Source organism: Carica papaya, chromosome 2, assembly GCF_054855325.1.
Source record: "Carica papaya isolate Zhongbai chromosome 2, ASM5485532v1, whole genome shotgun sequence".
NCBI classification, from domain to species: Eukaryota; Viridiplantae; Streptophyta; class Magnoliopsida; order Brassicales; family Caricaceae; genus Carica; species Carica papaya.
In genome coordinates, this window is record NC_142310.1 from 8,049,896 (window position 1) to 8,074,406 (window position 24,511).

General features: G+C 34.5%; 3 protein-coding genes across 5 annotated transcripts; 1 reads left to right on the forward strand and 2 right to left on the reverse strand.

Annotated features, from left to right (window-relative positions):
• Window positions 1-8,019: 8,019 nt before the first annotated feature.
• On the reverse strand, window positions 8,020-16,845 carry CR88 (Chaperone protein htpG family protein). The gene is made up of 19 exons (XM_022041917.2): window positions 16,419-16,845; window positions 15,946-16,019; window positions 15,585-15,710; window positions 15,394-15,487; window positions 15,199-15,282; window positions 14,189-14,332; window positions 13,743-13,859; window positions 13,090-13,137; window positions 12,920-13,000; window positions 12,702-12,806; window positions 12,490-12,630; window positions 12,161-12,253; window positions 10,483-10,560; window positions 10,137-10,391; window positions 9,612-9,714; window positions 9,325-9,499; window positions 9,142-9,247; window positions 8,590-8,679; window positions 8,020-8,489 (listed from the first exon to the last, which is right to left on the reverse strand). The coding sequence occupies exons 1-19, from the start codon at window positions 16,686-16,688 to the stop codon at window positions 8,283-8,285; spliced, it is 2,391 nt and encodes a 796-aa protein (XP_021897609.1). The 5' UTR covers window positions 16,689-16,845; the 3' UTR covers window positions 8,020-8,282.
• A 696-nt stretch (window positions 16,846-17,541) lies between these two features.
• On the reverse strand, window positions 17,542-20,501 carry LOC110814446 (alpha/beta-Hydrolases superfamily protein). The gene is made up of 6 exons (XM_022041928.2): window positions 19,892-20,501; window positions 19,776-19,812; window positions 19,030-19,266; window positions 18,890-18,937; window positions 17,968-18,416; window positions 17,542-17,833 (listed from the first exon to the last, which is right to left on the reverse strand). The coding sequence occupies exons 1-6, from the start codon at window positions 20,194-20,196 to the stop codon at window positions 17,761-17,763; spliced, it is 1,149 nt and encodes a 382-aa protein (XP_021897620.1). The 5' UTR covers window positions 20,197-20,501; the 3' UTR covers window positions 17,542-17,760.
• A 1,694-nt stretch (window positions 20,502-22,195) lies between these two features.
• Window positions 22,196-24,038, forward strand: RGF2 (root meristem growth factor-like protein). Of its 3 annotated transcripts, none has more exons than XM_088212312.1 (3): window positions 22,196-22,327; window positions 23,426-23,537; window positions 23,610-24,038. In XM_088212312.1, exons 1-3 carry the CDS (start codon window positions 22,322-22,324, stop codon window positions 23,861-23,863), a joined length of 372 nt encoding a protein of 123 aa, XP_088068438.1. In that variant the 5' UTR covers window positions 22,196-22,321; the 3' UTR covers window positions 23,864-24,038. The 3 variants fall into 3 exon arrangements, with proteins under 3 accessions (XP_088068438.1, XP_088068439.1, XP_021897630.1); XM_088212313.1 differs by having other exon boundaries at window positions 22,203-22,327; window positions 23,622-24,038; XM_022041938.2 differs by lacking the exon at window positions 22,196-22,327 and adding an exon at window positions 22,983-23,287.
• Window positions 24,039-24,511: the final 473 nt, after the last annotated feature.

Below are 24,511 nucleotides of genomic sequence, written 5' to 3' on the forward strand. Positions count from 1 at the left end.
GAGTGTGAAGAATTCGGATTCTGTAATTCCAAATTATATCAAGGCATTTGTCTTTAGGTAATTCCTTAGTCTTCAAGTTCAATAATATTGTAATTATAATTATAATTTCGTAAGTTTTTATATATTTTAAGAATTTTCTTAAATAAAGTATCAACTACCTTATAAGATCAATGAATCCCTTATCATGTGCTAATATTATTTCATATAAGAGGATTTGGACTTCAGTTATCTTAATTGAGGAAGGTGTAAGTATTTTTCTCATTCCAACTGCAACTATATTGCTTGAGGAGTCACAAAATATTCCGGTAAAAATACTTCAATTTCTAACAACCAACTTTGAAGAGGTATAATTAAATTTTAAGAGTTTACCCAAATCTGTTTATACACTTAATTATTCTTTGTATGTCAAATTTTCCGTAAAGATTAATATAAAGCATGATATTTTTAAGGTGGAGGTCATCATCAATGTAAGGATTGTAAATTGAAATATACGCTTAGAACCAGTTTTTTCATTTATTTACTAACGACTCTTTGTAAAATATAAAAATAGTCTTTTTGCTACTTAAACAAACACCTCTTGTGGGATTATATTTTACTAATTCTAACCTTTATTTTCAATCTTTAATGTTGATTGAACAAGTTTCTTAAACGAAAAATGGCAAAAAAGTGTCTGACTATTTTTCTGCAGTACTTCAATTTTTTCTCCTGCTTCTATTCGGGTTCTCAATCATAAAGAATGAGTATTTCAGTCAATTAAAAAAAAAAGGAGAAAATACAAATGCTTCGGATTTTCGCCATATGTACATTCACTTAGCTTCTATATACATCGATGTGGCAAAAAAGGAAAAAAAAAAACAACTACAAAGCAACATCAAATACCACATGTAGATATACAAATATTTTGTACATGGGTTAGTATTCTCTTGGTGCTAATTTTTAATCATATTTTTTATACTTCGTAATTAAAAAAATATATATCAAATACCACATGTATAAGGTTTGAAAAGTCACTAAATGGTTATAATAGGGAGAGACATATTTGACTTAGCCAATTGTGTATTTTAGTCTAAAATGAAATAACATTATCCAAAACTCATGGCTAGTATAGAGCCAGAAGTTTTGGGACAATCTTGAATCAAACTAGTCATGGCGCACTTAAAGGCCTGTTTGGACGATGATTCAGTAGAGGTGGTATGATTTTTTCACAATTTCTTTTTTTTTTTTGTCTGCGTTTTCAAATACAATATAATTTTTTACTGGTTGAGTCATGGTTCTCAATACTATGATTTTTTTCATCATTTCAAACCACTGATTTGGTACTTTTATGATGGTTCGATTATTTTTTCTCATTACACTCTCAAAAAAAATTTATTTATTAAATTACCCTTCATTTTATCATTCTTCTTCTGTAACACCCTAATTATTTTTTTTTTGTATTATTTTTATTTTTATTATTATTTTTTTGTATTTGAATTTTTTAGATTTTAATTTAATTTAATTTAATGAAAATAAAAATAATAATGATAATAAAATTGGGTAAAATTATTATTGAGATTTAATTAAAATTGATTTTAGGAAAAAAGGATGAAAATTTGGATTCTGGGGGTGTTTTGAAAAGAAAATCGAAAACTAGGGGTCAAAACGCAATTTGAAAAAATTGTGCTATGTCAGCAGTCACGTCAGTAGCCCGGTCAGCGGTCCCGGGCCAACCAGGACACGCTGCGTGGCAAGAAAACGCTGACACGGGACGGGCCACGTGGGGGATCCGCGTGCGCGCGATCGGACGGTCCAGATCTGCTCCCGCACGCACGGACAACCCAGATCAAATGTGCACACGGATGGCCCAGATTTCACGTGTACGGACGGCCCAGATTCAATCAGGCACGAACGGCCCAGATCGCATCGCGATGGACAGTCTAGATTTAATCTTGATGGACGGTTGAGATTAAAAGGCAAATGGTATAAATAACCCCACCCACACCTGACCACAAAACCTTAGCCGCTAGTGCCTCGCCGGAGAAGAAGAACTAGACGCCGGAGGAGCCGACCGCCGCCACCTGCCGCCGCACCGGAGAATTTTTCGACCACCAATTGAGGTAAATTTTTTGATGCTGAATCCGCCTATGGCCAAACCGGAGCCAAACCACCAGCCAATCGGTCGGAAATCCCCGCTGAAGTCCGACCCCGCCGCCGAGGCTTCCCTCTGTTTTTGCCTCTGATGAGGCCCTTCCCGATCTCCGTTCGATACAATTTTTATACCACTGTGATCACCGTTCTTTTCTCTACAGGTTGACCAGAGCAAAACATCAAAATGCGACTCATGCCGGAGAAGCTGCCGTACCCGAGAGCATCGCCGCCGGTAAGTCTCAGTTTTTCATAATTTTTTGGCCCACCGAGGGCCTTAGGGTTGTTTTAGCCTAGGGACCAATGCAAGTTTGGCTGAATTCGACCAAAAATAGCTGCAACCCGAGGCGGATTGCCACCGCAGGCGGCGGCGCCGTCGCTGGAGCACGGCGGAGCCGCCCTGCCGAAATTTCTATATTGGCCGAAAGGGGCCTTAGATCTGATTTGGAATTTTTTGGGACACGTGCAGGTATCGGTTATGCGTTTCAGTTTTTCGCAAAAAAAAATCAGAGAAATTAGAGACAGCCTATAGGCGCACTGTAAAGCCGATTTCAGACCCCGAAACAAGTAAGGACCCCTCACCCTATTTCCTATCACGGTATTAAAGCTTAATAAATAATTAAACGGTATTTTGAGACTTTATAGATGTATAATTGATGGAGGTTGCCAATGGAGCTCGAATCTGGTACATTGTTGGTCAGTTGTTGTTTGATCTATTTTTCAGTATTAAATGCAGTGTGATGTTTGATGTATTTATTTTATGGTCTTGTATGCATGAATCAAGGTTTTCTTTATTATGGTTGGTATTATGGTTAACCCGATACTGTGTTGTCTTATTTGGTGTTGATGACTTGTTTACATGTTTGTGTATGATTGGATGATTGAGACCAAGAAAAAGGGCAAAAAAAAGTTATGTGAATTGATAAGTGGATAATGTGGACTGCCTGACTAGATATCCTAGGAGATGGTGGACGGACCGGGTCCGTAGGAAACCCTACCGGGAACGTGGTCTCTCATACCGAACGAGGTATGAAGATCTTATGTGTTTTGGCGCCCATACCGGACGGAGTATAGGGACGGCCCTAGAATCAGGTTATTAATGTTCATGGTTCATGTGTAGCGGGGACCCCCCTATGGATCCTCATGGATACTAGTAGGCTGGTAAAAGAGGAAATTTATTGTCTGATTATTGAAGTGCAAAAAGTAGGACATGTGTTCTGTTACAAACTGTATATGATTTTATGATGATTATCATATTTTTGTTTTCATAGGTTATTTTCATGAATCTCACCGAGGTAGGTGGACAGTAAAAGTTTTTATGTTAATAAATTAGTTTGTTATAAATTATACTCTATTGGTCGTTTTTGTTTTCTACCGACCTTTACTTCTGTAGCAGTGAAATAGTGTGATGTCTTTACTGGGCTAGTGTAGCTCATTCCTTACTTAACTATTACAGATCAGGAAGACGTGGTTCCCGAGCTCGTTCCGCAGGAAGACGGCGAGTTAGACGTCTAAGGACTTTATAGCTCCATTTATAGTTTTTATTTCGAGTATCACTTTTAATTAGCTTATTCTTTCATGTTTTGAGTATGTTTTTAGTTATTGTGTAAGGGATAATCAAAATTTTTATTACGCTTCCGCATTTAAGATTTTTAATACATACATCTTTATTTAAATTCCGGGGCCGTTACATCTTCTTTACTTCTCTAAGATTTATTATTCTTCTTCCTCTAAACCCGACACTGAAGAGCCGCACACCACAAATAGTGATCATCTCCAGCTTCTCTTGTTCGATCAGGTAACTAGACATTAATTTCTCTCTCCATTTCTCTGGCTTCTCTTGTTCGACCAAGTAAGTAGACATTGATTTCTCTCTTCATTTCTCTTTTCTTTTTCTGTTTTCAGTTTATTCTCTCTCCTGGTATGTGTTTTCTATTTTTTTATTTTTTTCGTCGTCGTTTGCATTTTGTTTGTTTGGTTTCAGTTCTTTCATGGTCGATTGAGCAGAGATTATTATTAGATGTCGTTCTATCTTGGGAAGCCTGAATAGGCAAGTTACATGTGTGTGCGTGCTCATTTCTGTTGTGGTGTGTGTGTGGCCTGTGTTGGCCGAGATGATGAATTGAACTAGCTGACTAATGATCAATTAGCAGAGAGGACCAAATAATAGATGGTCCGAAGGGGAGGAGATATGGTAGATGTATGCTGTCATTGAGGCCAGAGACATAGTCGTTAAGTGGAGGTCGTAAGAAGAGGCCAGAGACATGCTATAATGGTGTGTAGTGGTTGTTGCTTATTCTGGAAGCCAAACTAGCAGTTTCGTGTGTGTGTGACCATGAGATTGTCAGTGTCTATAAGAGGCTATTGTTTGGTGTTCTGAAAAGCCATTATGGGTGTCTGTGTGGGTGTGTGGTCAACAGATGGTCAGTTTGTGTGTGAGGACGTGCTTTGAATATTCTATCATTGTGGTAGGGTCTGTTGGTGTGGTTGTAGATCATGTTATAGCATGAACAATGTGTGTAGTGAGTGTGTATTTATGTTTTCAGACTGTGTTGGTGCTATGTGGATCGGGCACAACATTGGGGACGAGAAGGGGACAATTGATTAGGATGCAGATTTTGTGAAATATATACACACACAACACCATGATATTAACATTAGGTTCCCTTTAGTAGTAAATAAATTGAAATTGTGTTGTGGATAGCTCGTTGAGCTTTCAAAGTTGTATGGATAAGAACTTACATTACACGAATACTTATTGAGGTAGTGACAAAGATTGACTTACATACACTGAATGATGTATAACTTCCAGGTTGAATATCAAAAAGCGACAACACCTTTGAATATATTTTTGGGTGTTACAACTTTGCTTGTTATCGGCATTGGTCTTGGATCGCTAGGTTCTTTCTACTTTGGTGCTTTTGACTCTTTAACTGCTTATTGTTTTATATTGAGAAATTTGAAGTTTTGGTTTTTTTAAATTGAAATTCAAAAATGAGTAAAAAATGTTTAATATATAATTTTGTTGCAAAAGGAATGGTTATTTTAGCAGAACACATTATATTCAGGAAACTCTTATGTATGTGAGAATTATGACTCCTGTTCTGCTTTTCTACTCTGTTAGAATTCAATTCGATTATTTTTTGATTCATTGCTGTTAGAATTTTTTTCTTTGTCTTTATTTTTTTCTTTATTTCTCATGCTACTCCATATAGGGGAGAATTGTGCCACTTGAGTGAATACTCCATGAAACTACCACTAAATGCTCATGAGTTATTCAATCTTCATCATTTTTTTTATGTAATGCGATTGAATGTGCCATCGAAATTTTCAAAAAAAGCTTTCCAATTATTTCAAGCGCTAATGAACCGCACTATCGGCTAAAGAATGTCAATCGCATTATATTTGCATGTTGTATTTTACACAACTTTTTGCAGAAAGAGGATCCAAATGATGAACTTCTAAGAGAGGTTGATGAAGAACTTAGAAATGCTTCTCATAAGGAATCTATTCCATTTGGTGTTAGGGACAACCATAAGGAAACAGGAAAGGGAAAAGCTATTAGGGATATGATAGCAACTGATATGTGGCTTGTTTATAATAGTTGACTGCTTTACTATGGTACTTGTATTGCTTAAGAATTGTGTTCTGCACAATTGTTGTATTTTGTATAAATTTACTGTATTATATTAACGTTTTAATAGTAATATTGTATTTTAGATTTTCTACTATTGTTCACACTTTATATTTTTATGAAATTCTATTTATTGATAATGATAACTTTGTCCACTAGACTGATGTGTTCTTTATTCTTAATGATAACTTTATATTTTTTGGTTTTGTATTATAATATTGTACAAAATGAATAGTAGGAATAATTCTGCAGATCGAGTAGATAACATTGTCCACTAGATTGATGTGTTGGATGATGCATTAGTAGAAGTATTTTACTCTCAACATTGCTTGGGTTGCAGATCAGGTGGAACATTCACCACACAAGCTGTTGATTGTATCGTTTCAGACTTGAAGCGCACCTACCCAAACATGCCAATTGCAAAAACGCGAGTCCACAATTGCATTAAAAATTTAAAAAGACAGTTTTCAAAATGGTATGATATATTCAAACAAATGTCGAGTGGTTTTGCATGGAATTCGTTAACTGAAAATTTTGACGATGAAGAGGAGGTTTGACAATAACTAATAGAAGTAAATCAAAAAGTGAATCATATGTTATTTGTAATATTTTATATAGTTTAAATAATAACATCATACTTTATAATAGACTAATCCAGAAGTAGCTGAACTTAAAAACAAACGGATTCGAAATTACGGCAAAATGTTATAAATGTTTGAAAGAGATAGAGCTATCGGAGTTGATAGCGACACAACATGTACCTCTCGAAGAGAAACAAATATGAATGTTAATACAAATGCAACAGGAGTGAAGGATGTGATGAGTATAAGTCTCGAAAATGTCAGTATTAATATCAACGTCAATAGTGAGTAATCTTTCCATGATCGTTCAATGTCTCAAACTCCTACTTCACAACTCGAATGTGAAACTCCAAGTTGTTCAAGCTCGAACAAATCAAGATGTTTGGGTACTATCCCAAAAAATGATTATCTACTTGAAAAAATTAGAATGATTGCTGATGCACTCAATAATATGGTATCAGCAAAACATATTTCATCGACTCGGCTGTACGAAGAGATTGGTCATTTAAGTCTCACTAAGATCAAAAATCACAAGCTTATATTTATCTTTTAAAAGAATCAAACATAGCCTGTAGTTTCTTGAGTTGTCTCTTGAAGGTCACAAAAATCTCCTAAAGAATTTGCTTCGAAAACTAGGTAAGGATATATATTAAAACTCAAGTTCGTTTATAAAAACTTGTTAATTTGTAATCTTTGTTTTTTTTTTAATCTTCTTTATTTTTGTAGGTATTTGAAAATGGAAGATGTTGTTATCGACGTGCAAGACTCGAGTTTAAATGTAGGAATATTGTAGAATTTATGTTGCATAATGTATCATTTTTTTTTTATAGTTGGTAGAAATTTATGTAAACACCAATACTTATTTACTTTATTACAATAACGTAATTTATATTTTAATTTATATTTAAAATTGAATGATAATGTTATAAAATGTTCGTATTTAAAGTAAGTGAACTAGTATTATATTTTTGAAGCTATTATATTTATGAAACTATATATATATATTTTTTAATTTTTAAACAATACAATTTATTTATTTTATTATATATAAATATATATTTATATATTCAATTAAATTCATATATTTATATAATTTATTTAATTATATTAATTTTATTATATCTATATATATTTTTTATATATTAATATATATTTATTATCTTTAATTAAATTCTTCTAATTATATTTTTAATTATATATACATATATATAATTTAGTTAATTATATATAAATACATATTTATAATATTTTAATTATATATATTTAACTAAATATATTTATATATTTTTACGCTACATAATTTTTTAATATTTTTCATATATATATAATAAAATAAAAATAAAATAAATAATTTTTTTAAATATACACCCATATCTTATTATCAATTCAAACATAATTACCACTATCGCACATTAGTACGCTATCATCTAAATATAATTAAATTTAAACATTAATAAATTTTACACATACCGAATCGTATTTAACATTAATAAATTATTATCCAAATCATCCAATCAAAGACTATCAGTAGATCAGTTGATTGATTGCTGCGGTAGTAATTTGAAACAAAATGGCATAAGATATACCTGAAGAATTCCTCCAGCGGCAATGTTTATCAGTAAAAATAACATATTCTCTTTTGACATCATGACTAAATGAACTAATATGAACTCTAGTATGTAAACATTCAATAAAATAAGAATTTAATAGAATTAAAGCCTTAGACATCTATAAGGCATCAGTAGAGTGTAATGAGTTCTTTGAAGTGGGGCTAAATTTCATTATGATTTTCGGACATTTCAATCTAGATTCCTTTTTCTCACATGATAAGCACTCTCTCTTCTCCCCCATCGCCATGGAAACAAAGTATCCCTATCTTCTCGTTAAAGTATAGGATTGGTCCACTAAAAAGTCAAAATTTTGGCTAATTCTTTACCTATTAATTAATCGTTCCATGGGTCATTCTCTGCTCTCACCTCTGATGGTTCAATTACTTCTGCCTCAGAGGCTTCTCCCTCGCCTGCATTAGACTCGGTAGCATTTTCTTCTGATGCTTCCTTTACCTCATCTTCTGCTCGACCCCATCTTCCACCAAGGGCCATGGCCATCATGTCATAGATCTTGTTCCCCAACTCCGCTGGGCTGTCAGGCTGCACAATCCAAGGAAAAAATATGAGACCTAAGGTTCTTAACCTAATTTCAATTTTGTTAGACAGAATAATAGAAAAGGAAGATGTTTTTTATACTCACGGTGAATCCACTTGAGATCAATGCTGTATCATATAAGAGGTCAACAGCTTGCTTGGCATCGCTGCTATCTGGCGAATTCTTACATGCAGCCTGCAAGTTGATAATCAAATTAGGTCATGTCAGCTTTTTTACACATCCCATAACAAATTCCCAAGAAAGCATCCAAAGCATCTTTATGAAATTTTAGTAGTAGATATTTTGTGCACTACTAGTCAGTTCAACATTATTACGAACACCATTCTCTGACATATTAGCACCAAGGTGAAAATACTACATTTTCCATATTTGCACATCAAAAATAATTCCCTATATTACTAGTTCTCCATGATCTATATGAGTTAGATAATATTTAAATCTTTCTCTGCCATTCTTTTTCATGCATAGACCTTAAGATTATGAACAACCATCTAGTAATAACCAAAGTATCTTCCCATGCACGGCCCTTACCTTATAGATTAGTAGACTATGGTTCATACATTTCTCAAACTATAACTTACATGTTAACTAGCATCAATTCGACAGAGTTAATCGGAATGAAAAGGGCAGCCATACATTTAAGTCTTTTATAATTGGATGCTCTGGATTAATCTCCAATATTCTCCTGCCCCTCATGAACTCCAAACTTGAAGTGTCTCCAAGGGCTTGAGCCTTCATCAGCCTTCACAAAGATTAAGAATGGGATCAACCATATGTTCTTTAGTTTTCATATTGAACAATGAAAACCAGTTTACCAACCTCTCCATATTAGCCGACCATCCAAACTTGCCAGAAACAAGCACACAAGGAGATGAGCTTAGACGCTTTGAAACTTGGACTTTGGCAACCTTGTCACCAAGCTGTTGCTTTATCCAATCACAGAGAAGATTATACTCCTGTTTTGTTTCTCTTTCCTTGACCTCATCCTCATCACCTGGAGCAACAGCCTACCTCATGAGGAAAAATCCACGCCAGAAACCTCAAGAAGAAAGCTATATGAATAGAGAACATTATGACTGTCGACCAGAAAAAATATAAGCACTAACCAAGCTCCAAATCTTCCTTGCTGATATCAACAAATTTTTTTTCTTTGTAGGTTTGCAGATTCTGGATGGCAACTTCATCAATAGGCTCAATTAAGTACAGAACCTGAAAACAAAAACCTATCAGCTATCTGGATTTAAGTGGGGCAAGAAAAAAATGCGCCAAATATGCCGCTAGACTAAATATTGTTCAACTACTGCATGCTTTATTTTGGATTGGCAGAAGGCAAGGAAAATGAGGATGGTAACCCCACAGATTAAAAGTAACAAATAGCCAAGATAAAGATGATAATGAAATTTCAAGCAAAAGATAGAAGTCATACTAAATAACAAATTAAAAACAAAAAAGGGCTAAATCTTGAGGAATCATGCATTTCTAATTTAACATGAAGTAAAATGTTTTTCCAGAAGTTGAAAACAAACAAACCTAGACTGTGAGTAATCAAAGACAAAAAGCATGCAATGCATAAAAATGCCCTAATACAGCGAAATTTGCCAGCTCACACCAAATCAGCATGAAGGCAATACCTCAATGTCCTTCTGAACCAATTTCTCCAAGAATGGAGCAGTTTTTGCACTTTTCAAGCTGTCTGTTGCCAAGTAATAGATAGCCTTTTGGTTCTCAGCCATGTTCTCAACATACTCATCCAAGCTTATTAGTTCCTCTTCACTTTTGGAAGTGTAGAACCGTAACAATGACGTTAAGCGCTTGTGATTACCAGTGTCCTCAATGCATCCTAACTTTAAAAACCTGCCAAAGTTCTCCCAGAACTTTTTATAATCCTGTAATCAGGTGATCCATATCCAAGTTATAAAAATTGCAGGCATAACAGTAATAAGAAAAGGCAAACAAGGCTCAACTGCTACCAGTTACCTCTTTGTTTTCACTCTCAGAGATCTCTTGAATCATGTCAAATGTTTTCCTGACAAGTCTCTTCCTCATAATTCTTACCTGTAAAATATCATGTAGAAAATAAATTTCATGCACATAATAACAACAAAGCAGAAATTCATTAAAACTGGCACAAGGTCACCCAGAAATTCTGAACTAAGAAAAAACCCACTGATAAAGCCCCAAAGTCAGACTCAGTAGCTGATCTATTTACAGGGATTACAGACACTCACGTGACTCATGGTAATAATGCTGTTGTTCAGTCTGGTCTGGACCAAAAAGGACCAATTCTTCAATATGTTTGAATTAAAAATCAATTATATATACGTAATCTCCAATCCTATCACTTCTTTTGACATATTGTCCAGAACCCTCTCAACCACACTTTTGTCCAGTGGCTACTATCCCATCACTTTCTCTCTCTATTTGTATACCATATACATATTTCCCTTCCCAATGCCATCACTTTGTCTCCCTATACTTATACCATATACATATCTCCCTTCTCTCTCTCTCTCTCTCTCTCTCTCTCTCTCTCACTATATATACATGCACCAAATGCACAATAAGAATGCTGATTGAATTTTTTTTTTTGAGGATTATAGAAATGTTTTAGGGAGTGATACATTTACCACACATTTACATGCTCTCTTCATCTCGGGCCTTCTTTTTTTGGTGTTTTCGGCAATGGGCGCAAACTCAGCGGTGGAGGAGAGAGAAAGGTGGCAGCCACTTAGTCAATCGAACTCGTTCCTGATGATAACAGGGAGCCAAGTAAACTGAGCAGAACTCCACATTCACCACCAGTTGGGAGGAGATAAGAGGTGAGAATGAATGAGAGGCTGCGGCCTGAAAGAGTGAGTGAGATTTTTGCAGATGTATTTTTCAGTGGCTGGGGGTTTTTTCCTATTTATATATCTGTTTTTTTTACCAGTTCAGACCAGGGCCAAGAGCGGACAGGAACAGACCGTCTTCCCGGTCAACAGCCTACTGGACCAAGAATCAGACCAAAAGGCTTTTGGTCTGGTCCAGTCCAAAAGAACGGTTTGGTCTGTCTTTCCAGTCTGGACCAGCAAATTCACACCCCTACAGAGCTGGAAGAAGAAAATTTTTTTTTCTTCTAAAATAAATTTTCAAAGGTAAAGATAGGCATCATTGTCTCCAAGGACAGGAAAAGAAGCTGGATTTTCTATGAGCTCTTTCTCTACAGTTTGGTTAAGATTCTTTAGCTAGAAGTTGTTACGACTTTGTGTAAGAAGTCACTTAGGACTTTGGTTTAGGAATCTGGATCTTATCGGTATTAGAGTTTGACTAAGGAATCAGTAAGGGTCATAATGTAGGAGCAAATTGCCATTGCTTGTCTATAAATATATACATATATATATATATATGCAAGTTGCAGCAATGAGATATCAAAAAATAATTCATCAAACAGAAGTCCTTGAATACCTAAATCTCAAGATCGAAGGGTCCTCTCAAACGAGTCTAAGTCCTAATTCAAAACAAATCATTAAGGAGATAATACGTGAAACAGACTGAATGCTTGCGCCAAGACTTCAATCTAACCCATAACCAGATCTCAAAAGATTGGTCCATGTAACTCATCCATAAGTCAACAAGAATTATATTATTAAGGAAACATGACAAAATTCAGTCTTACAATTCGGCTTTCTTGAAGGATTTCTCGAGAAACATTAAGAGGAAGATCATCCGAGTCCACTACACCCTTAACAAAGCTCAAGTACCTTGGGAACTGCAAAACAACATGCAAGCTTATCAGAAAGCTTGAACCCAGGTCAAATTTGAACTGAAATGTCTAATTTTTTCTCTAGGGATAATATACTAATCACATTTTTTTACATGATGTATACATTTTAAGTACAATGTTTAGTACTTAATGCATCAAAACAAAGACAAACAATCAAAACACCATTATATGAAGGAGATATTACAAAGAATTTCAAGCCTCAATAACACTTGCCCACTTACCAACTCTCCATCAAAATCATCTGAGATAAAAACACGCTTCACATACAAACGAATGTTTTTTGTTTTTGGATTTATCACGTCTTCGTTGTTTAGAGGCCCCATTCCTGGAATGTATAGAACACTCCTAAACTCAACTTCCCCCTGCACAGCTTTTTCATAGTTAATATCCTAACCAGATAAATGGTCAATTTAGGCGATTGAATAGCCAGTACCTCTGTGGTGAAGTGAGTGTATGCAAGTGGATCCAAAAATTCATTAAAAGTCTTCTTGTAAAATTCATGATATTCCTCCTTCTGAACTTCCTTTGCATTACGCATCTAAAAACAGACAAAAGAGTTAATAGATTATATTGCATAGACCTCCAAAAGGACACGAGAACGGACCAAATAATCAAAAAGAATGAATGTGATCATGATCATTTTCCACTCACCCATATGGGCTTTGTTTCATTGGCTAATTCCCAATCCCAGTACTTCTCAGTCTTGGTGGTTTTCTTTGTTTTCTTTTCACCCTAGCATAAATTCAAAAATAAACTTAAAATTGTAATCATAAAGAAAGGACAGGGCAACAGCCACAATTAAGGCATGCACTAGTAATTACCTCTGGCTTTTGTTCCTCTCCTTCTTTTGGTTCTTCCTCCTCTTCCACCTATTCAAAATTCCAATTAAGGACCCATCCATCCACCAATTCAAGTAAACATGGCAGGAAAATAAATAGCATGCATTATATACTAAGACTAGGAGATGAAGAACAAAATAATCTTAATGAGGATTCAAAGCATATAAACGAGAAAAACCCACAGTCGAGAGATGTTGCTTTAAATTAACTCGTTCCAATTTATACGCATTCTAAAGAAGAATGGCTAGAAGAAAGTAGTACTAGTTAACACTGGACTTAATAAAGAGGCAAGTGATAACTGCAAAGAAAATATTTAGATATCCTCGACCGTTGTCCACCAATTCAAAATTCAAATTAAGGACCCATCCAACCACCAATTCAAGTAAACATGGCAGGACAATAAATAGGATGCATTATACACTAAGCCTAGGAGATGAAGAACAAAATAATCTTAATGAGGATTCAAAGCATATGAACGAGAAAAACCCACAGTCGAGAGATGTTGCTTTAAATTAACTCGTTCCAATTTATACACATTCTAAAGAACAATGGCTAGAAGAAAGCAGAACTAGTTAACACTGGACATAGTAAAGAGGCAAGTGATAACTGCAAAGAAAATATTTAGATATCCTCACCTCTACGGTCCTTGATTTTTCCTGCCATGTATAGATGGGAAACGAAACAAACTGAGAGTAATTCTTCACCAAGTTCTGAATTCTAGTCGGCTCTGAGAATTCGTACTTGTCATCCTCCTGCATGAAATACTTGGAGGTCAGACCATTGATTTCTTATAGAAACAAATAAAAAGTTACCAATTCTAATATTTTGTTCCTAAAAAAAATGAAATGTTGACAATTGGTAATAGTATGAAACACCATATACACATTTGATGTTGACTAAAATACCGCATATGAACTTAAAAGGTAAACCAAATTAACATGGCAATGAAAGAGATATCACAACCTAAAACCTTACGGTTTAGTGACTAGCTTACTTTGCCAATTAACATAAAGGTCCCAGTTGATCCTTACAAAATATCAAATTACGCTCCAATAAGAAAGCAGAGAAAGAATAGGATTACCCTTAAGTAAAGAGTGATTTGTGTTCCACGGGGTAGGACCTTGTCAGGATCGGTTTCTTCCCTAATCACATATGAACTACTGTCAGCTTCTGCTTCCCAAACATATTGCTTGTCAGACCTTGGGCTCTTTGTGGACACAACAACCTGGTATCATATAATACAAAATAAATTCGAGTTAGCATAAAGATATGCACACATGAAAAGATTCGATGATGTTTTGATTGGCTTATTTCAGTAGAAAAAGGTGCTTAAAGCTTTTTTTTTAAATAATGTGTTTGGATGACCTCAAAGAAAAACCTCCCAAGGCCAGCTTTTTGGAGAAGTTTAAGTTAATAACCTGTTTAACAGTATTTTTACCAAACTACTCCTTATCAAAATAAATATTACATTCCAATGTACAAAACACACCCTCCTACATAATTAGCAGTTAAAAATTAATAAACATCTCAAACAGAAAAATTTTAATGATAAAAAGTTAATATTCTTATATAGTAAATACAGATAATAAAAAATATACTTACTTTAAAATTATTTTTAAGTATTATTGGCATAAATAATACACTTAAGAATCTAAAAGTTAACTTTTATGTAAAGAGGAACTTGTGCAGAACGAAGTATGTATTTTATGAAATATGAAGCACCTATTTATACATATTTACATGAGAAATAAAAGGAAACAACTTAATTACAATGAGAAGGCTATATTACTAATATACCATTTACCCTATTGTAATACACTTTTACACTATTCCCAACAGAACTGATTTTCATTTTGTCATTTTCCTATATTTTTGGCTTCAAATGCTAATTTTGACAAACATTTAAGACTTATTACAGTGTGAAGGCCAGGGGGGAAAAAAGAATCAGGTAGCCAGAAATTTTAACTGCTTAAAGCTCCTTGGAGCCAACAACCAAATGACTCAAATGAGCTTTTAAGTACCAAAATCCAATTAAAACACCAGAAAAGCAGAAAGCTCGAGGCCTTAAATCAAAAAGGCAAATCACATTACCTTTTCAGCAACTAGAAAGGCAGAATAGAACCCAACACCAAATTGGCCGATCAAACCATTGTCTGCTCCAAGATCGTTATTTTCCTACGCTCAAACATGATAGCAGGTAAGCTACAACAGCCACAGAGGCCAAAGCACTTACTACGAGTTTTTTAAAAACATATAGTTACTTAGGGAAATACAGAAAAATGGTACCTTAAGAGCCTTCAAGAATTTTGAAGTACCACTCTGAGCAATAGTTCCAAGACAGTCCACAAGTTCCTCTTTGGTCATTCCAATTCCAGTATCTCTGCAAATTCATGGAAACTCAGTCACCGCTTTCCTATTCATATATCCAGTAAAGAAGTAACAAAAAGTTAGCATGTTTTAACAAATGATGAAGATACCTGATGGTAATGGTCCCGTTATCAGGATCAGGCTTGATGCGTATCTCAAGATCCCCTGCTTCTCCAAGCAAAGAGGGCTCTGTCACACTTAAGAATCTAAGCTTATCCAGGGCATCACTTGCATTGCTGGAGCATGAGATAGAAGCAAGTCAGGATGCAGACCAAATGAAGAACAGCAGCTTGCACACAAAAGATTCCTTACCAGAACATGATAGATATAAATACAATTGGTACAAAAAAATTAAAAACACACTCTTATGTCTTCCCACAACATTGAAACAAAACATCCAAACAAGAGCAAAGTCCATATTACAAACTTCATTATGCTCCACCATAGCTGACGGGAGAGGCAGATACTCACCTCACAAGCTCCCGAAGAAAAACCTCTTTGTGGCTGTATAAACTATGAACTATCAAATCCAAAAGGCGACTAACCTGCAATACAAAAGTTTCAATCCTTCAGCATCCACAATTCATAACAAAAGTAGAATCCAAAAGTTCGAAGTCCAAAAAAGAGAAACAGGGACTATATTTTGAAGAACCATTCAATCATCCAAGAATTATAATTTGTTTATCTACAACACTAGCCAAGCAATAGCTATCCGATCATTTAGAGTATACAGTTGTACATTAAGCTACATCTCAAATTACTCCATCACAATAGAAGTGCGAATTAGAAAAAACAGGTAACATAAAATCAAACGAGAGAACGTAAATTAGCAATGTCCGTTTACCGAGTTTCAACTTTCATTTCTGGATTTTGTGAAACCAAAGAGAAAGCCGAAAACCAAATGGCTGAAAAACCCAAAATTCATGAAAACTAAAAAGACCCACCTCAGCTTGGTATTCAAACTTCTCGCCCGAGCTCTCAGTCTCTTCTTTCTCCGCAACCGCTGCCTCGCACCTAACCGCAATCCGGTTATTCCCCTTCTCAAGCTTCCAGTTCAATCCACTGCAAGAAAGACCCTTTTTTAGACCATTTGGCGGCAGAAAAACGCTCCTGAGATTCAAGCTGCCTCTAGGGTTTTTAAACGAAAACGGAGTTGACAAGGGAAGAGAAGTCAAAGAAGCAGTCAGTAAGCTTCTGCTTAGAACGGGAGCCATGGACTCCTCGAGAGAGTTTACGGAGCAGAAGAAAGAAAGATAGTGTTGTTAGTCGAGAAGTGGAAATGCTGTAATAACCCGTATGGCCAGTGAATTGAGGGTTTAAGGGGAAAGCAGAGAGTTCTAGAAATTGCAAAGAGAGAGGCGTTGGGGTTTTGGATTTGGAGGTATTTGGATGGAATTGTAAGGTGTAGATGCTGCCATTTCAGCAAACTACCATACCATATCCCTGTCAATTCTGAATTTTACTCAAGTAAGAAAATTTTTTACACTTTAGTAGTATATGATATATTAAAAAAAGATTTTTCTACCCAGTGAATTTAAAAAGCTGGTCATGATTTTAGTAAATAAATGTCATTTGCAGAATTAATTTAAACATTTATACTTATTCTAATCATAAAAAGATAAAACTTATATTTAAATTGATGAAATTTAAAATATATTATCTCAATTTCCTAAAATTTTCTAAGAACTAAATTTTAATGATTTTTAAAAAATTCACCATCTTATATAAATTTCAAATTGTTTAATAACTCTTTAAATAAGATTTCCTTTAAAAAGGTCTAAGATTAGTCTCTCTGTTGCCGAAATCTATAGCTCTTACTCGCAACAGCTCTTCTCGAGAATCAGCAGGTACCACTCGGCCATCACCTTATTGGTACATAATCACCCTGTTGTTACAGACAATATGAATAATCCATACTTACTTCCCACCAAGTTCTAGTATCAGTCCTCTTTGTTGTCAAGTTATGCACCAAGCTGCAGAATCAAGAGTTAGAATCGAAGATATATTTGTTGATCGAAGCAAAGACCAAGATTTGCCAACCGAGAAAAATAAAAGTACACAAGTGTAGAATCTTTGAGAATAATCCATATCACTGCCATAATATGTTTTCCAGTATAAGAGTTTGTTCAGCCGACACCATTACGACTAAAAGAAAGCCTAGTACAACTCCTTAGTAAACTATTTGTGTATCATACAAAGTTACTGGGGAAAAAACAAACAATTCTTTGCTAACATTCCAACAAGGAAGTTGAAATTTACAACTCTGAATAGAAGTTCCTTGTCACCTTAAGCCTCTGCAGCTGCCTGCTTCAGACAATCAACATTGCACAACCCAACTGATCTCACCATATCACCGAATCTGCCACACCATAGACCAGTCCCAATAATCAAAACCAATGAATAAAATTAGGATTTAGTTATATCGTTAACAGCCATCTACTAATGAAAATTGCTCAAGAAAAAGAACGGGGATTATTGCATAGTTACACGAACCGATCAAAGCTATTCCTAGCTCTTTCTGCATGATCTACACTGTTCCTTGCCTTCCCAGAATGATCAAGACTCTTTCTTGATTTCTCCCTCCTATCAGTACTGGCTCTTGATTTTTCTCTGCCACCAGTGCTCGGACTAGACTTTTCTCTTTGTCCAGTACTAGGCCTAGCCTTCTCCTTTTGGTCTGTGCTTCCCCTTGATTTCTCCTTATTGTGATCTGTGGAGTTCACAGGCTGCTCCAGTTGCTCGTTATTGTGGTCAGATGCAATTTGAGGACAAGGTAATTTCTCAATGGCTGATATGAACTTCTTCAGATGTCGTAAATACTCAGGATAGAGTTCTAAGTTACAGTGGTTTCCCCCCTTTAGCCACAAAGGTTCGTACTTTTCTCTACACAGTTCCCACAGCTGCTTACCATGAGAAAAATCCACAATTTCATCTTTAGTTCCCTGTAATAACCACTTAGTGTTAATAAACATCTCTTAGATGTCAGATAATCAAACTGAACCTATAGAAATAAATTTAGCGGAAAGTTTCATACATGTATGATACAATTATAAGGATCCTAACTTCACAAACAATTAAAATCCAATGATCAATATGATACGGGTAACATGTAGCAAACTAAAAATTGGACAATTTTCAGACTGTTGTGTCCAATTCATATGTTAATTAACATTTAAGACATGAAGTGACATTGCTTAATCGCGTATACTTTGCGGTTTGAGGACAACTTGGAACAATTCAAAGGGAGACAAAGAACCCAAGTGTTATTTATCCTCAAGTACGAAGTAAACTTATATATTCCACAAGGATCAATTCGATATTTAGAGCTACAAATTCAGCCAAAAAGTTAAATGTTCTGGCCTTTCGACTATAATTGATTTATGGAAGGACTAAAGTAGATAATAAAAACACTTACATGAATTACCAGAACTGGGCACTGGACAAGTGGAATTTTATCAATGTTCTGGAATAAGAAGACAAATTTGTTCATGTTAAAAATGATAAACAACTGGACACCTAATAAGAAGCAAGACAAGGTATGTAGAAAAATATAACCTTGTAAATATCAAACCAGAATGTCCTCTTCACAGGATACATGACACGAAGGCCAGACAAAATGGGACTGTGGAGAATTAGAGCTCTCAGACGAGGCAAACGTGCGGCTAATTCAAGAGCAGGTCCACTCCCAACTGACTGTCCATACAGTATAATGTCTTCCTCTTTTGCTCCATAGGTTTCTTCAAGGCATTTATAAGCAGCTTCAATGTCTGCATATGTGTCCTGCTCACTTGGCTACTACCCATATCATGTATGCATATATATTACGCACCCATATCAATATACAGAAAAAACAAACTCACTAAGTTGACAACAACCAAAAATAGCTTAAAGAAGCTAATGACAAATTAACCACACTGTAATAAAGTATTGACAAAAGTAAAACTATAAATTCAAAGAACTATTTACATATATGAATATATGCTATAAAAGCTCTATTTTAATTACCAATTCGCTGTTTTCTTCAAAACTCAAAACTAAATTTCCAATCTCAATGACAGCCCTGTATGTTCATTATACTGGGAGGTCAGGAGTACTCATTTCTCAATGAATTTAAAGCGGAAGTTTTTATAAAAAGTAAAAGGTTTGACTTCCTAGACCTAAGCCGCTCACACGTGCTGGGTGTTATTACTATTATTATTATTTTTTTCTTTCTGACATACTTAAACGGCTGCTGGGTGTAATTTTATTACAGTAAAATCTCAGTTTAAGGGAATAGATTTACATTACTGTAATTAATATACCTTTCCAGAAGACTGTCCATACCCAGAGTAATCGTACCTGCATAACACCGCCTTAAAAAATCACACTAATCGATATATACACACATATATATTAGATTATATTATATTACAAGTACCCCATAAGGTTGACATTAAGGTGAAGACTGAGCTCAGCGAAAATGTGATACATCTGGCCGAGATCAGCTGCGTTTCCATGGGAATAAAGCACTGTAAGTGAAGCTGCTGGGTTCTTTACGTACATGGCAACGATCTCGTTTCCCTTCTTCGTTTTTAGCTTCATAACATCTACGTTTTCTCTCTGCTCATGAACATCTGAGATCTTCATCTTCCCCGTTGATTCCTCCACGATCACGCTGTACGACGGCGGGTTTGGCGGGAAGAAAGCGAATTTCGCGGCCATGGATGATGTTGCAGTACCCATCTTCTGTTTTCTTTTTCGTTGATGAAAAAAAAGGGGAAGAAGAAGACGAAGGAAACGTTAATGGTAGATGGCGTTTTGGGTTAAAGAAGTTGATGAGAGGAACTGCATGGCCGAGGCATGAAGTCAAGTCCTTCAAGTTGGGTTTTTCTTGGTTTTATCTAAGAACAAGATGATTGCAAGTGAGACAAAGAGATATGTAGGCGTACAAGTTGTTTCTGTTTGTTTCTTGAGAAAATGAGTGGTATTTTGAGTTTACACAGACGCAGAGAGGAAGAGACAGAGTTAAGAAAGGAATTTTTGTCGGTTATTAATTAATACTAATTTAATTAAGAGTGATTTATGGCCTCTTAATGGCTGCAAAATTATGGGTTATAAAAACATATATCTTAGATTAAAAAAAAAAAAAAAAAAAAAAAATCTTTTATATCTCTATTTTCCTTCTCTTTAAATTTTTCTTTTTTAAGATTTTAGGAAGAAATCTTTTTTGTGAGTTACTAAATGAGAGTGATTTATGGCTTTTAAAAGGATTAAAAAATATTCATTTTATATATTATTATTTATAATAATTTTATGAAATTAAAAAAAAAATCTGATATTTGTGCCAAAATTATCATTTATAATTTTAAAATTACTTGATGACTTTTTAAATTATTTTAAAAGAATTTTTTTACTGTTTTAATATTATTTTTATTATGTATTATTATTTAATGTCATTTTAATTATTAATTATTTATTAAATGCGAATGGTTACTTGTGGAATATCAGGCATAAATTTATTTGTTAGGCTATTGCAATGCTCTAAAATACTTAAAATTTCATAAATAAATTTTAAAATTATGTTTAGAATAGATAAATCGCCCTCCCATAATTTATACATATACATACATATGTATACATACACATCCAGCTCTTGGTATCACCAACTACCCTACACACACACTGTGCGTATATATGGGTTTGAAGTGGAAATTTGAATGTATCAGAAGCAATTATTGACATAGAAAAGGTGGTTTCATTGCACTTCCATGAATCAATTAGACAACAATTTTGGCAAAAGAAGAAAAAAGAAAAAGAGAGGAGATTTTGTGCGACCAAAAGAGGACACAATCACCAATTCATGTGGGACAAGTGACCATCAAATACACTAGAAATTTTTGATTTGTGGGTCTACATATCTTTGAGAATTTTTATTCGTAAAAAATTCTGCTAATTTAGAATTCTTTGTTTGTCGGTCTGTTTATATATGTAAATATAATATTAAATTACGTAAAATATTTATATATTTTTGTTTTAATATGATTGTCCAAAATATTTATCCTATGTTACACACATATTTTCGTTCTATTATAACATTAATTATTTTAAAAAAATATGTTAAAAATTACTATTACTTAGATTGAAATATGAACAACTTAGTTTTGAGGTGACAAGAGGGAAAAAATTAAGGACGTGAAAGAAAGGCGGAAGTCAAAGAGAGTTTACCAGAGGTTCATTTTCTCTCTCCAACCTCTCAGTCAATCAATTTCTCTCTCTAAACCATTATAATCATAGACACTGAAGAAACAAAGGTTTTAAACCCATGTCAATATAAGGGCAGGTTGAATGTATACAACTGAGTTCTGGGCTGTCTTGTAGAAGCCCCATCCGACCCACAATCTCCCCGACGAACTTTGTTATCAGATAATTATAATAATATATGTTATGTAATTATAATTCATAATTCCAAATGAGTCTTGGGATTTGAAGTTTTACCAAAAAATTACGACTCTTCGCATTGGAAATTAATTAATTAAAATAATTATGTATTGAGATCCCGATGTTATTGAATAGGATGAAGTGATTATAATAAAATTCTCTCTTAATTTCGTCGCATTAAATTACATTAAGAATTTAAAATGAAGGTTATGTACGTATAGTAAATGAAATGATCAAATACTGGCTTGTCATGGGAAGCTCAACAGCTGGTAGCATGGAAAATATTGTTTGGCTCAAATTCAAATAATTTCATTAATTACATTAAAAGCTTCCTCTCCATCTCGGCTTAATTTGTTTATATATATAGCCAACTATACTTACAATCTCTGTATAGTGAAAAGAGAGCTTATCCAATCTGCCAACTTCCGAAATGCAGGTGAGTTAATCTAATGCATGTACGTATTTATATCTTGCTGGATTTTGGTAAGTATATCAAAGAATGTGGGGAGGATATATATATATATGTATATATATTTATATCTACGGTATATTGGGTTCCATGTGGTAGAACATGCTACTGAGTTACACTCACAACTTCCAATCAACTAACTATATTTGCTGGTCATGAGTTCAGATTTGGTCCTGACTTCTTCCTTTCAATATACAAGCGCGCACACACACAAACATACATATATATAAATTTTTTACTTCGTTGGTAGACATTTACTTATGTAGAGATCAAGGGGAGACACCCACTGGATTTTTAGCATGAAGTTGAAATTGGAAGCAGCGCTTCCATCTTCTGGATTTTCTTATGCTCTAAAACCGAGTCACGGATTTTCTCCATCTTAAGATTAAATATTATTCTAGTTCTGTATTAGCTATTTATGTAATTTGGTTTACTAGATGTACGCATACATATTTGAATATTCGTGGACGTATGTACGTACATATATATATATATATATACACGTACTATAACGTGTTGATACTTAGAAATAAGAGCTTTTAGAAGGCCACGCCAACCATCGCAAAAACTCTTCTCGTAGATTGCATGGCGGCAGACAAGCGCAAAACACATGCACACACATACCTTTCATTTTACGTTATCGCATGCACCCCACAAACAATTCTTACTTCCTGACGGACCACTTCACCGCCTCTTCTCTCTCAATTTTCTTGGTTTCCTACAAGCCTTCCACCTTGTGTTTTCACTCAATCCTCTTCTATATTTATATTGTTATGTATGTATATATGTTTTCTTATTCTTTGTGATTGTTCAAAATCAAGTTTTTGAGATTACCAATCCAGACATGTGCAGTGACTCAAAGTTCATGATTTATTTTTTCTTTTTAAATCAGAGGATGTTTGAGCTATATATATTGTGTTACAGAAGGTAGGTTTGACCCGATATGAACTTATATTTATAGGTGCTAAAATCTATATTTGACTTGTGTTTTGTCCATCTGTAAACTTTTCTCTCTTCTAATTTGTTTCTCTACTCCACCTTTTGTCTTATTACATATATATACAGCGCTTAAGGAAGAAGAAAGATATTGCCACCATGAAGTTCGTTTGCTTTCTGATCATTCTTCTGTTTTCCACTTTACCAACTCCCTCGTTTGCTGTTGAACTGCATCCTGCAGGTATATACAATTTTAATGTGTTCAAACTCTTTATAATATTTACTTATTCTTTTCAAACTCTTTACAATTTAGATGAGAATACAGGTACGGGAGTAGAAAATGTTAAGATAGTTGGAAACAGGAAGATGTATGTTGATGGGGTTATGAAGATTGAGAGGAAGGAGATAACTGAAAGTGTAATTGACAAGAGGGGAATTATGAGGATGATGCATGAGAAGTGTAAGAAAGCTGGAAACCATTGCGAGGAGAAGTCTGATGATGGAGGTTTTGTTGCATTTAACGCTGATTACCATGCTCCAAGACATCACCCACCCAAGAATAACTGAGGTTTTAACGTTTACGTACATGATATTTTATCTATAAACAAAATCGTTTCAGCATATATATATATATATATCTACATATCAATCCATAGATATATATGGTGTTTCATTCCCTTGTTACTTTTCTTTAGCTTATCAATATATATGATGGGTTTCTTCGTTTTCTTATATCAAGAAATTTGACATTGTTGATGAGTTCATTAGAAATAGTGCGTAGATTAAACAGAACCACTATGTGTCTGTATACGTACATACCAGCATCTCTAGCTTTGCAGGCATCATTTTGAGTTTCTCAGCCATTTCATGCAGCCGCAAGTAAACGATAAAAATCCAGTTGAAAGTCTTATCTTACCAATTAATAGATATGTACATATCAGCATCTCTAGCTTTGCATGCATCATATTTAGTTTCTCAGCCATTTCATGCAGCCGCAAGTAAACGATGAAAATCCCAGTTGAAAGTACCAATTAATAGATATGTACATACCAGCATCTCTAGCTTTACACGCATCATATTGAGTTTCTCAGCCATTTCATGCAGCCGCAAGTACACGATGAATACCTCAGTTGAAAGTCTTATCTTACCAATTAAGGTGTTATCAATCTCTTAAATTAATTTTTATAAGCTACCATAAATATTAAACTCTTAAAT

Bases quoted from the DNA above. Each gene is read 5' to 3' on its own strand.
- CR88 (XM_022041917.2), bottom strand. From the start codon at position 16,688: ATGGCTCCCGTTCTAAGCAGAAGCTTACTGACTGCTTCTTTGACTTCT. The intron at 13,860-14,188 runs GTAATCCTATTC...TATTTCATGCAG, and splicing joins AAATCACTCTTTACTTAAGG to GAGGATGACAAGTACGAATT. The intron at 9,248-9,324 runs GTTGGTAAACTG...ATCTTTGTGAAG, and splicing joins TGGTCGGCTAATATGGAGAG to GCTGATGAAGGCTCAAGCCC.
- LOC110814446 (XM_022041928.2), bottom strand. From the start codon at position 20,196: ATGGGTACTGCAACATCATCCATGGCCGCGAAATTCGCTTTCTTCCCG. The intron at 18,938-19,029 runs GTTATATTTTTC...TTCTTATTCCAG, and splicing joins TCTGGTTTGATATTTACAAG to AACATTGATAAAATTCCACT. The intron at 18,417-18,889 runs GTAAGTGTTTTT...TGGTTATTACAG, and splicing joins GCCCAGTTCTGGTAATTCAT to GGAACTAAAGATGAAATTGT.
- RGF2 (XM_088212312.1), top strand. The intron at 23,538-23,609 runs GTATATACAATT...TTTACAATTTAG, and splicing joins TGTTGAACTGCATCCTGCAG to ATGAGAATACAGGTACGGGA.